The 13,463-nt window shown below is 43.6% G+C and overlaps 1 protein-coding gene across 1 annotated transcript in view; it reads left to right on the top strand.

Moving 5' to 3' along the window:
• smarca4a (SWI/SNF related, matrix associated, actin dependent regulator of chromatin, subfamily a, member 4a) overlaps positions 1-13,463 on the top strand; it is a 51,325-nt gene that overhangs the window by 26,558 nt on the left and 11,304 nt on the right. Inside the window, 9 exon segments of the mRNA XM_034211237.1 lie at positions 801-1,043; positions 2,533-2,646; positions 3,847-3,954; positions 4,047-4,133; positions 4,392-4,438; positions 4,522-4,688; positions 8,969-9,132; positions 11,051-11,314; positions 12,732-12,815. Coding sequence (XP_034067128.1) covers positions 801-1,043; positions 2,533-2,646; positions 3,847-3,954; positions 4,047-4,133; positions 4,392-4,438; positions 4,522-4,688; positions 8,969-9,132; positions 11,051-11,314; positions 12,732-12,815 — 1,278 coding nt within the window.

The following is a 13,463-nucleotide window of genomic DNA, read 5'->3' as shown; positions in this document are numbered from 1 at the left end:
CGTGTCTCTCTGAGTCCTGACTCCATCAGAGCTCCAGCTCTCCTGTCTCTCTGAGTCCTGACTCCATCAGAGCTCCAGCTCTCCTGTGTCTCTCTGAGTCCTGACTCCATCAAAGCTCCAGCTCTCCTGTGTCTCTCTGAGTCCTGACTCCATCAGAGCTCCAGCTTCCTCGTGTCTCTCTGAGTCCTGACTCATCAAAGCTCCAGCTCTCCTCGTGTCTCTCTGAGTCCTGACTCCATCAGAGCTCCAGCTCTCCTCGTGTCTCTCTGAGTCCTGACTCCATCAAAGCTCCAGCTCTCCTCGTGTCTCTCTGAGTCCTGACTCCATCAGAGCTCCAGCTCTCCTCGTGTCTCTCTGAGTCCTGACTCCAATTGCTTCAGAAGTTTCCCCCACAGAAATAAAATAGATATTATATATACATAAGTATGTGAGGAATGGAATATAAAATATTAGATTGATATTTCTTTGAGTGCTTTGGTTTTTGGATCCTATGAACTGGAAGGGACCTTTGGTGTTCTACCCAACTGGATTCTAATAAACTGGATTGAAGTATATATATCTATATCTGTGTGCGTTATTTTGCAATGAAATATAACTGAAAAGAACGCGATTCGTTTTGCACTGCATTGCGGTTTATGTGCTTGATTATTGAATGACTTTGTGTATGCTTTGACTTAACTATTTTTGTTCCTTTTTTGATTATTATTTGTCAGACTTGTTTCTGACTGGCACCCCACTCATTAAAACAACAATTACAAAATGTACAGTGTAATGTTATAACTCCTCCTTCCCCCCCGTAGCTCCGCTGGAAGTACATGATTGTGGACGAGGGCCACAGGATGAAGAACCACCACTGTAAGCTGACTCAGGTCCTGAACACTCACTACCTGGCGCCCCGACGCCTGCTGCTCACCGGCACCCCGCTGCAGAACAAGCTGCCCGAGCTCTGGGCGCTGCTCAACTTCCTGCTGCCCACCATCTTCAAGAGCTGCACCACCTTCGAGCAGTGGTTCAACGCCCCCTTCGCCATGACCGGGGAGAAGGTGGGTCAACGGGTTTATACTCGCCTATTATGCAAAATCCACTTCTTCATGTCTCTTCTCCATCAACATGTGTCCCCTCTTCTCCATGTCTCTTCTCCATCAACATGTGTCCCCTCTTCCATGTCTCTTCTCCATCAACATGTGTCCCCTCTTCCATTCTCTTCTACTCAACATGTGTCCCCGTCTTCTTCAGTCTCTTCTACATCCATGTGTCCCCTCTTCTTCCATGTCTCTTCTACATCAACATGTGTCCCCTCTTCTTCATGTCTCTTCTACATCAACATGTGTCCCCTCTTCTTCATGTCTCTTCTACATCAACATGTGTCCCCTCTTCTTCATGTCTCTTCTACATCAACATGTGTCCCCTCTTCTTCATGTCTCTTCTACATCAACATGTGTCCCCTCTTCTTCGTGTCTCTTCTACATCAACATGTGTCCCCTCTTCTTCGTGTCTCTTCTACATCAACATGTGTCCCCTCTTCTCATGTCTCTTCTACATCAACATGTGTCCCCTCTTCTTCATGTCTCTTCTCATCAACATGTGTCCCCTCTTCTTCATGTCTCTTCTACATCAACATGTGTCCCCTCTTCTTCATGTCTCTTCTACATCAACATGTGTCCCCTTCTTCTTCATGTCTCTTCTACATCAACATGTGTCCCTCTTCTCCATGTCCCCTCCTTATTTCATCTAAAGAACAGACAGAGAATCAGCACTTTGGAAACAGGGCTGAAACAGAGGGGTTTGGTGTTTCACACATTCAGCCAATCAGAGACAGGCTCTGTATATATCTGAGACCTGTGATATATTGATGAAGAACAGTATAATAGGGGACGCTTAATGAACACAATGTACACAATATCTGGAGCCTCATAGAGAAGGTTATCTCTATGTAAATACTGCTATATTTTACTATGTTTTTTAATGTTATTATAGTTTTCTTAAAATAGTTCTCTATCTGTGTTTTTAATTTTTGCACCACGACATCAAGTCAAATTCCTCGTACGTGTCAACGTAGCTGGTGATAAACCTGATTCTGAGACGAGGGGTAGGGAACAGGGAAATGGAGGTCATGAGAATTAATGCATAAACATACCGGGTAATATTTTTAAATAGACCTCCACGTAACAATTAGCTGCAGATTTTTCACAATGTTTCTTTGTTTTGTAGAGCGCTTTTTATACACAGGAATGATGCAGCTTAAAGAGCTTTAACAATGTGGCAAATAACACACAACAACACAAACAGAAAATGAGACAACATTCAATACAAGTCAGAAAGAGGCAAGAGAATTAAACACCTTTAAAAAATAAAGACCAATAGAAGTTGTTTAAATTAATAACGTTTAAAAAAAAAAAATCAATAGAAGGGGGTTATTTCTAGTTAAAAGATTATTTTAAAAAGTACTTTTCTAGCTGTCCTTCAAAAATGTCTACACGGTTTGAGGTTTGAATTCTCCCTCCTCATCCTCGCTTCTCTTTTCCCCTGAAGGTGGACCTGAATGAAGAAGAGACCATCCTCATCATCAGGCGTTTACACAAAGTGCTCCGGCCCTTCCTGCTGCGCCGACTCAAGAAAGAGGTCGAGGCTCAGCTGCCTGAGAAGGTAACATACTGTCGTCATGATTTCACTCCTGCACGAACATTAAAGCTCCAGATCCCAATGTTTTTGTTCATATATTGAAAATACAATATAAGAACAGAGATGGCAAAAGTACACACATCCTTTACTCAAGTAGAAGTACAGATACTCGTGTTTGAAAATACTCTAATGACTAAACTTTACTCAAGTAAAAGTAAAGAGGCTTTGAAATGTACTTCAGTAAAAAGTACCCATAACTAAGCAGCTGCTGTTTAAAGAGTACCTGACCTCCCTTTATATTAATAGGAACATAATGTCATTGACTCTAAATAATAATGATCACGCCACCAAACATACATTCCAGACTAAAGGAAACCAGCCTGTTTGGAAAATGTTAGAAGTAGAAAGTAAGGGTAATTTGAGTTCAACATGTAAGAAGTAGAAAGTACAGGTATTTGAGTTCAACATGTAAGAAGTAGAAAGTACAGGTATTTGAGTTCAACATGTAAGAAGTAGAAGTACAGGTATTTGAGTTCAACATGTAAGAAGTAGAAAGTACAGGTATTTGTAGTTCAACATGTAGAAAGTAGAAAGTACAGGTATTGTGATTCAACATGTAAGAAGTAGAAAGTACAGGTATTTGAGTTCAAAGTAAGTAGAAGTAGAAAGTACAGGTATTTGAGTTCAACATGTAGAAGTAGAAAGTACAGGTATTTGTGTTCAACATGTAAGAAGTAGAAAGTACAGGTATTTGGTTCAACATGTAAGAAGTAGAAAGTACAGGTATTTGAGTTCAACATGTGAGAAGTAGAAAGTACAGGTATTTGAGTTCAACATGTAAGAAGTAGAAAGTACAGGTATTTGTGTTCAACATGTAAGAAGTAGAAAGTACAGGTATTTGAGTTCAACATGTAAGAAGTAGAAAGTACAGGTATTTGAGTTCAACATGTAAGAAGTAGAAAGTACAGGTATTTGGTTCAACATGTAAGAAGTAGAAAGTACAGGTATTTGAGTTCAACATGTAAGAAGTAGAAAGTACAGGTATTTGAGTTCAACATGTAAGAAGTCAAAGTAACAAGTCGTCAAAAAATAAGTAGTGGAGTAAAGTACTGATACCAGAAACATGTACTTAATACAGTAACAAAGTATTTCTACTCCATTACTTCCCAGCTCTGTATAATGTGGTGTCTTTGTAATTTCCCCCCTCTTGTTGTTGTCTTCCAGGTGGAGTACGTGATAAAGTGCGACATGTCGTCCCTGCAGAGAGTTCTCTACAGACACATGCAGGCCAAGGGAGTGCTGCTCACTGACGGCTCAGAAAAAGACAAGAAGGTGAGAAGAGGAGACTTATTATTATTATTATATTAACAATTTTAAAGCCAAAAAACTGAGACTAAAAGGTGTTTTTGTTTTTCCTTCTTCAGGGTAAAGGTGGCACGAAGACCCTGATGAACACTATCATGCAGCTGAGGAAGATCTGCAACCACCCCTACATGTTCCAGCACATCGAGGTAATCTACACATTATATCTAAAGCTCACAAGAAGATTAGAAACTGAGGATTTTTTTCTGGCTCTTAAAATGTTGCTTGATTTATAGTCCGCATTAGCACTCCGTCATAAAAATGTAACAACCCAGACAGACCTGCATGAGTTGTGGTTTGTTTAAATGGCACTCTTTATATGGCATTCCTATCAATGTTGTTGAGAGGATTTTGGGGGGAAATGGATAATGCTGAAATATATGACCGCTTTTGTGTTTGTTTTACAGGAGTCTTTCTCTGAGCATCTCGGCTACTCTGGAGGAGTCGTGAGCGGGTGAGTACATCTTGATATGGTTTATGTTTAGTCACAGGAAGTGGAAATATATTGGCTCATTCTGTTCATTTCTACCCGCCCAGCCCCGACCTGTATCGCGCCTCTGGTAAATTTGAGCTGCTGGATCGTATCCTGCCAAAGCTGTGTGCCACCAACCACAAAGTACTGCTCTTCTGTCAGATGACCACGCTCATGACCATCATGGAGGACTACTTCGCCTTCCGAGGCTTCAAGTACCTGCGTCTGGATGGTGAGACTCCTCCTGACCACTAGTTACATCTCTGATAGTTCCTTTATAGCCCAACATTAGCCTTCTTTAGCTTAGCGGTGGTGACGTGAAGTCATGTGACCGTGCTGTAGTTCCTTTATAGCCCAACATTAGCCACCTTTAGCTTAGTGGTGGTGACGTGAAGTCATGTGACCATGCTGTAGTTCCTTTATAGCCAACATTAGCCACCTTTAGCCTAGCGGTGGTGACGTGAAGTCATGTGACCGTGCTGTAGTTCCTTTATAGCCCAACATTAGCCACCTTTAGCCTAGCGGTGGTGACGGGAAGTCAAGTGACCGTGCTGTAGTTCCTTTATAGCCCAACATTAGCCACCTTTAGCTTAGCGGTGGTGACGTGAAGTCATGTGACCGTGCTGTAGTTCCTTTATAGCCCAACATTAGCCACCTTTAACTTAGCGGTGGTGACGTGAAGTCATGTGACCGTGCTGTAGTTCCTTTATAGCCCAACATTAGCCTTCTTTAGCTTAGCGGTGGTGACGTGAGGTCATGTGACCGTGCTGTAGTTCCTTTATAGCCCAACATTAGCCTTCTTTAGCTTAGCGGTGGTGACGTGAAGTCATGTGACCGTGCTGTAGTTCCTTTATAGCCCAACATTAGCCACCTTTAGCTTAGTGGTGGTGACGTGAAGTCATGTGACCGTGCTGTAGTTCCTTTATAGCCCAACATTAGCCACCTTTAGCTTAGCGGTGGTGACGTGAAGTCATGTGACCGTGCTGTAGTTCCTTTATAGCCCAACATTAGCCACCTTTAGCTTAGTGGTGGTGAAGTGAAGTCATGTGACCGTGCTGTAGTTCCTTTATAGCCCAACATTAGCCACCTTTAGCTTAGCGGTGGTGACGTGAAGTCATGTGACCGTGCTGTAGTAACTTTATAGCCCAACATTAGCCACCTTTAGCTTAGCGGTGGTGACGTGAAGTCATGTGACCGTGCTGTAGTTCCTTTATAGAAATTATTAAGAGGTGTTAATGTGGGTAGATTTTCCTGCTGAACAAAACGTGTATGTATCATAAATGTTTGTTTGCCTCAAAGATTCCCTTTTTATTATCATATACCTTTTACCTCCTTGTGTCTCCTAACCTGTTAAAATGTTATATTTTGCTGCATGAACCTGTAAAGTTCTTAAACGTCCCATGTCATGGCCATTTCCACTGATCATATTTCCATTGTTGAGGTCTATTAGAATAGATTTATATTGTGCAATTTTCCAAACTCACATTGGTTTCTCAAACAGCATCTCTGTAAACTACGTGTATTCACTGAATTTCACTCTCTGCCTTTAACGGCTGGTTGTAGCTCCAATAGCACCAGCCCCCACCCTCCCTGTGAGCACAGTGTGCTCTGATTGGTCGGGACGTTGTGAATCGCGCTAAGCTCCGTGGAGGTGTTATTTCCTTGTTTAGCGATACACAGCGAAACACAGCCAAACTCATCCTGAGCACACACAAAGTCACAGCCGAAGTAAAAACAATAAGCGTGGCTTGATATTGAGTAAGAAAAAGGTTGATAAACGCTGTGAGAATGGGTCTGCAGAGAGAATGGGTCTGCAGAGAGAACGGGTCTGCAGAGAGAACGGGTCTGTAGAGAGAATGGGTCTGCAGAGAGAATGGGTCTGCAGAGAGAACGGGTCTGCAGAGAGAACGGGTCTGCAGAGAGAACGGGTCTGCAGAGAGAACGGGTCTGCAGAGAGAATGGGTCTGTAGAGAGAATGGGTCTGCAGAGAGAATGGGTCTGCGGAGAGAACGGGTCTGCAGAGAGAATGGGTCTGCAGAGAGAATGGGTCTGCAGAGAGAATGGGTCTGTAGAGAGAATGGGTCTGCAGAGAGAATGGGTCTGCAGAGAGAACGGGTCTGCAGAGAGAATGGGTCTGCAGAGAGAACGGGTCTGCAGAGAGAACGGGTCTGCAGAGAGAACGGGTCTGCAGAGAGAACGGGTCTGCAGAGAGAACGGGTCTGCAGAGAGAACGGGTCTGCAGAGAGAACGGGTCTGCAGAGAGAACGGGTCTGCAGAGAGAACGGGTCTGCAGAGAGAACGGGTCTGTAGAGAGAACGGGTCTGTAGAGAGAACGGGTCTGTAGAGAGAACGGGTCTGCAGAGAGAACGGGTCTGCAGAGAGAACGGGTCTGCAGAGAGAACGGGTCTGTAGAGAGAACGGGTCTGCAGAGAGAACGGGTCTGTAGAGAGAACGGGTCTGCAGAGAGAACGGGTCTGCAGTAGTGCTGGGGGGGAAACGATTATTTTGAAAACGATTAATCGGGCGATTATTTGATCCATTAGTCGACTAATCGAACGATTATTTTTCTGTTGTTCAATTCATAAAAAACGTAATGTAAAAAAAAAAATGTTCACGATACTGTGTCTCAGGGGATCTTAATATTTAAGAACCTATTAATGTGTTATACCAGATTAACGGAAATAATCTCAGCTAACTGACGATACAAACCATGTTTACCAAAACAAAACACAAGTCTCATAAGAAGCATCTAAATGACCCCTGAGCGAAAAATGCTAACGGACATTGGCACAGATCTCAAGATAAAAGTACCCTTATTACTTATCGTAGCTGCACATACAAGATATCCGATTTAAAGCTGAGACTCCACAGATTATGTAGGTATATAGTATCATCACTGAGTGATCCGGATCGCGACAGGGGAAGCAAATACAGTCATCACAACACGTACCTTCACAGAGCTTCTAGGGAGATCGTCTCACCGCCGTAGCTGTCAATCTGATCAAAATACGTGTTCAATGGCATTAAAATGAGAAAAAACGCGGCTGAATCGGTTAATCCATAGGTTTTTAACGTCTATGTATAAAAAAATGATTGAATTTATAATCCATAATTCCATTTTAAATCGGAGAGCAAATGCTAGCTGCTAATGGTTGCCACCACAGCTAGCTGCTGCTTCCGGTCAAGCAGCAGTCTCAGTGAGATATAAATATATAAATATCTTTGCGTTTTGGACTAACTTTAAAATATTCCCATGCTTTTGAAGACCTGGGGCGAGATGTTTTCGTTTGAGGGCTTCGTGCGCAATCCTGTGAGGAGGAGGTGGTAGCCGTTTCAGTCTCCATTGTGTTTGAAGTGCGATTGCGAACTGCTTGTTGCTTTGGGTGACCCACGTGTGTGTGGCGTCATACAGTCTATGGTGGCGACGCGTCGACGCGGAAATATGTCGTCGACGATCTTTTGAAGTCGACGCGTCGCTACAGCACTAGTCTGCAGAGAGAATGGGTCTGCGGAGAGAATGGGTCTGCGGAGAGAATGGGTCTGCGGAGAGAATGGGTCTGCGGAGAGAATGGGTCTGCGGAGAGAATGGGTCTGCGGAGAGAATGGGTCTGCGGAGAGAATGGGTCTGCGGAGAGAATGGGTCTGCGGAGAGAACGGGTCTGCGGAGAGAACGGGTCTGCGGAGAGAACGGGTCTGCGGAGAGAACGGGTCTGCGGAGAGAACGGGTCTGCGGAGAGAACGGGTCTGCGGAGAGAACGGGTCTGCGGAGAGAACGGGGTCCTGCGGAGAGAACGGGTCTGCGGAGAGAACGGGTCTGCGGAGAGAACGGGTCTGCGGAGAGAAAGGGTCTGCAGAGAGAATGGGTCTGCAGAGAGAATGGGTCTGCAGAGAGAATGGGTCTGCAGAGAGAATGGGTCTGCAGAGAGAATGGGTCTGCAGAGAGAATTTCGCCACGATCCCAACTGTCTGTTATCAGCCTGCAGCAGGGAGGAGAAATCAGCAGAGCTGCCTGCACTGAGTGTGTGAGGAAGTCCGTGGATTGCTCAATTTGGACCAATCAGCGGGGGCTTAACGTAACGGCTCCGCGGATTGGTCCATTTGGTTCCGGGTAACGCATGACCGTATCGCGTCATAGCTCTGGGCGCGGCAACTGGCCATTCCTACATCACAATACCCAGGAAGTAAACAATGGACAGTGACGTATCTCCAACGAGGCGTTTTGGGGAGGTATTTTCTGTGTTAGAGTTTTACTCGCTACATGGTGTACTTTGAGGGTTTTGACTCTGCAGACCGTTCACTTGCATAAAAACCTTCATAACACACAAGGGGACGAGTACTAACCGGAAAAGCATGACATGGTACCTTTAACAAATAATCTGAAGGGAATTTTGTGTTTATTTTTAACTTGTAATGTGTCGCAATTTTGTAAAGCACTCTGAGCTGCATGTGTGGTATGAAAATGAAGCTTTATTATTATTTCTTCACACTCTTAATCTCTCCTCCCCCCCACAGGAACCACTAAGGCAGAGGACCGTGGGATGCTCCTGAAGACCTTCAACGACCCGGCCTCGGACAACTTTGTGTTCCTGCTGAGCACCAGGGCTGGAGGTCTGGGCCTCAACCTGCAGTCAGCTGACACCGTGGTCATCTACGACAGCGACTGGAACCCACATCAGGTACTGAGATAACCTGTTTCAAATATTTGTATTGAGCAGAAGCATACAAGTGTACACTGGAAAAAATGCTGCTCCAAAAACAAGGTGTTCTCACTTGAAATAAGTACAAATATCTGCCAATAGAACAAGTGAAAATTAGCTTGGTAAGATGTCTTGAAATAAGAAGGGATATTTAGATAAATGCTCAAAAGTGTTCTTTGTTCTGATGTTAATTGGTGATTTTCTAATAAATATGTAAAAAAACATGCGTTTCATTTGAGATACAACTCGTAATAAGATGTTTTGACTCAACAAGATGAGGCTTTGTCTAAAAACAAGACCCTATATCTCACTGCAGTGTCACTTCTGAAGTTATTGTGTCTTATAGCAGGTGTAGAGACACATTCTGACTAGATATTAGACGCATATACTGGGCAAGAATTAGAGTTTTTGTAGTGTTAGCAATAGTACAGATTTCTTTGGGGTGGAAATCATGCTTCCCTTTTCCAACCTGGAAGACAAACAGAACAGCCAATAATAAAGAAAAAACACAGCATGACAGGAATACCATACTTAATGACATACATAGTCATAGTGGGAAAGGACATACAACTCAAAGGGTGCAGAGATAACCTAATTTGAGCCATTTTTACAAAGACTGTCTTGCCTGCTTTGAGTAAGAAGTACCCTTCTTTCAGCATTTGTATTCATCTCAAGAACCGTTCTTGTGCGACAGACCAGCTTCGCCCCCTTGGATTTGATCATCTGTTTGTGCTACTTTATATTATTTTGACCATTACAAACAGACCGGAGCGCGCCGGGACTTCACAAATTGCATTACCCATAAGGAGGGGCTGTGTCTTTAGTTGAAAGCCCAGTGGATATCTGCTCATCTCTCATCGAAAGTAATATGCTACACCGGGGCGGACTGGCCATCTGTGTGTTCTGGAGAATCACAGAACGGACGGTCGTCATTATTATTATTATGCCGTTTAAACCAATTATTTAAATGTGTTTAAACCGCGTCATGTAAGTTGCGCTGACAGGTGAAAGAGGTCCACACAGGCTCCCCCGCCCTCCTGCTCACAGTTCACGATCGTCGGCACACTGATCCCAATTATATATTTTTTATGGCACTTTCATATCAAAGAGGTTGCCGACCCCTGATTTAGAGTCATTGCGTGCCTATTGATTTGAACACGATCCGTGTATCCATCATTTCCTGGTCTTCTCTGAAGAAGAGGGACCAATGGAAACGTTGTCATGTTGCCGTTGTTCAGCATGGAAACATTCATTAGCTAACAATGACATTATTGTTCTATTAATATAAAGGGAGGTCAGGTACTCTTTAAAGCAGCTGCTAGTTATGGGTACTTTTTACTGAAGTACATTTCAAAGCTCTTTACTTTGACTTGAGGAAAGAAGTTTAGTCAGTACTTCTACTTTCACCAGAGTATTTTTAAACACGAGTATCTGTACTTGTAGTGGCCAAAATCCCAAAAAGTTTGTCTTGTAACCTTCACCTAAAAAGTTATTGTTCTTGGCCACATGTAGAGCTTGGGCCTCGGAAGCAGTGTCAGACTCGCAGTACACAATCCACTGGACGTTTCAGTTGCTTTTCAACGTTTATTTCCAGCAAAACAAAATACGAAAACAATATTTAACATAAACTTAAACAGCAGATCCTAATAATCTGTATTTGACCAAGAATAAGGTTGCGTCTGCGTGTCAATGACGGTATTGCTGCTGCTCTCCCGTCACACACCGCACCTCCAACTTAAAGCCCCGCCCCCTTCACCTGAGCAAAGCACACCTCTCACTGAAACAGAAAAATGCATTAATAAAGGTTCCAAATAAATCAAAATAAACTTAAATGCGGCTCCTACAGTACTTGAGTAAAGGATAAATAAACTAACCCTCGTGTGTTCCTCTCCTCCAGGACCTCCAGGCCCAGGACAGAGCTCACCGCATCGGGCAGCAGAACGAGGTGCGCGTCCTCCGCCTCTGCACCGTCAACAGCGTGGAGGAGAAGATCCTGGCCGCCGCCAAGTACAAGCTGAACGTGGACCAGAAGGTCATCCAGGCCGGGATGTTCGACCAGAAGTCTTCGGGCTGCGAGCGCCGCGCCTTCCTTCAGGCCATCCTGGAGACCGAGGAGCAAGATGAGGTCGGGGCGCAGGCAGGAGCCCGGCCCAAAGCATGGGTGGGTCCTGATGCACAACACACACACACACACACCCTGCCTCCAGTCTCATTGTCTTTCTTTCCCCTTCTCTGTCTGTCTCTGTCTAATTCCTTTCCACATTTGACAGGTTTTCTGAGCTCCTTAATATCCTTCCTTTACGCCCAATGTTGAAGAAGTACTCCGATTTTTATATTTAACCCTCCTGTCGTGTTTGTTTCTCACCCCTTACTTTGGTTTTATAACACAATTATGGACCAAATGTTATTTAACACCCTTTTAAGCTGTAAACAAAGTCTCAGACTACTGACACATGAATAACTGCAGTGAATAAACAAAGGACACGGAAAAAAAATTCAAAAACTATGGATGTCTATAGATGACACCTACGTCACTTCCGGGCGAAAAGTACGGCCCCGCCCACTTTTGGGGGAAAACAACGCTGTCAGTTGAACGGCGGTCGATACAAATTCTGAAGTTTTTGCCAATCCGATCAGAAATGTTTGAAAACCGTGGATTGTCTGATCTTCAAAGACCCCGGTTACGATGACCAGTCAGGCAAACAATTACATTCAATCATTTGAAATCGACGATCGGGCTCGATATATGGTTAAATTAAAATCAGTAGGCGAGGCTGTAATTTCTCCAGCTGTTACTCTCATGAGCGAGGCAGAAAATAATAGTTTTATCACAAATCCAGAGTTCAGTGTTTCTGGACTTCCTCTAAGAAGAAAGGACGGTAACAGAAGAGCTCTGTGGCTTCAGGCTCGATCGCCGTTCAAATGACAGCGTTGGTTTCCTCCAAAAGTGGGCGGGGCCGTAGATGTTACTCTCATCTGTGGACATTGATCGCCTACTGCTATATTTAACCATATATCGAGCCCGATCGTCGGTTTCCAAAGATTGAATGTAATTGTTTGCCTGACTGGCCATCGTAACCGGGCTCTTTGAAGTTCCACAAATCCACGGTTTTCTTACATTTCTGATCGGATTGGCAAAAAACTTCAGAATTTGAATTGACCGCCGTTCAACTGACAGCTTTGGTTTCCCCCAAAAGTGGGCGGAGCCGTCATTTTTCCCCGGAAGTGACGCATGCGTTACTCTCATCTATCGAAACACAACAGGAGGGTAAAGTAAAAGTAGCGTACTATATTTTTCTAGAAACCCCCCTGACTAATATAGAAACATTACTTTGTCTGAGGTTTTTTATTTTAGGGTGAAGACTTTGTGAAATATTGTGACACATTCTCATAAAAAACCTCGATAGAAGCTTTTATTTTCTTCGGTACAGCCCTAGTAAATAATAATGAAATCCTCTATATAACTATTTTCTCCCTCTTTCTTGTAGATTAATTTGAACTAACGTGGCTCTGAGGTGCTACATACATCACCGTTGGCCTTCTGTCACTAAACATCCTTTGTTTTTGTATTTTTTCAGCAACAGGAGGAGGACGAGGTTCCCGATGACGAAACCGTCAACCAGATGATCGCCAGAAGTGAAGAGGAGTTTGAGCTGTTCATGGTATGTCCCAAAGAAATATTTAAAAGGTGCTTTGTAGTTTAATTATCTACCTGCGACTTGACTTGAAGCTTAATGGATTTTGTCCACAAATTAGGGCTTCACCATTAATTGAAATGTTATGGAAATCCCCCTTTTATTGCTATTGTTCAGCAAGAGAGGACTCTTTAAAGTAGAGACACTACATACTGATATACACCTGAACATCAGCAGGAGAGGACTTTTTAAAGTAGAGACACGACATACTGATATACACCTGAACATCAGCAGGAGAGGACTCTTTAAAGTAGAGACACTACATACTGATATACACCTGAACATCAGCAGGAGAGGACTCTTTAAAGTAGAGACACTACAATACTGATATACACCTGAACATCAGCAGGAGAGGACTCTTTAAAGTAGAGACACTACATACTGATATACACCTGAACATCAGCAGGAGAGGACTCTTTAAAGTAGAGACACTACATACTGATATACACCTGAACATCAGCAGGAGAGGACTCTTTAAAGTAGAGACACTACATACTGATATACACCTGAACATCAGCAGGAGAGGACTCTTTAAAGTAGAGACACTACATACTGATATACACCTGAACATCAGCAAGGAGAGGACTCTTTAAAGTAGAGACACTACATACTGAT

This window comes from Gymnodraco acuticeps, unplaced genomic scaffold, assembly GCF_902827175.1.
Source record: "Gymnodraco acuticeps unplaced genomic scaffold, fGymAcu1.1, whole genome shotgun sequence".
Lineage (NCBI taxonomy): Eukaryota > Metazoa > Chordata > Actinopteri > Perciformes > Bathydraconidae > Gymnodraco > Gymnodraco acuticeps.
The sequence above is the reverse complement of the archived record's forward strand: the minus strand, read 5'-3'. Positions and strand labels throughout refer to the sequence as shown.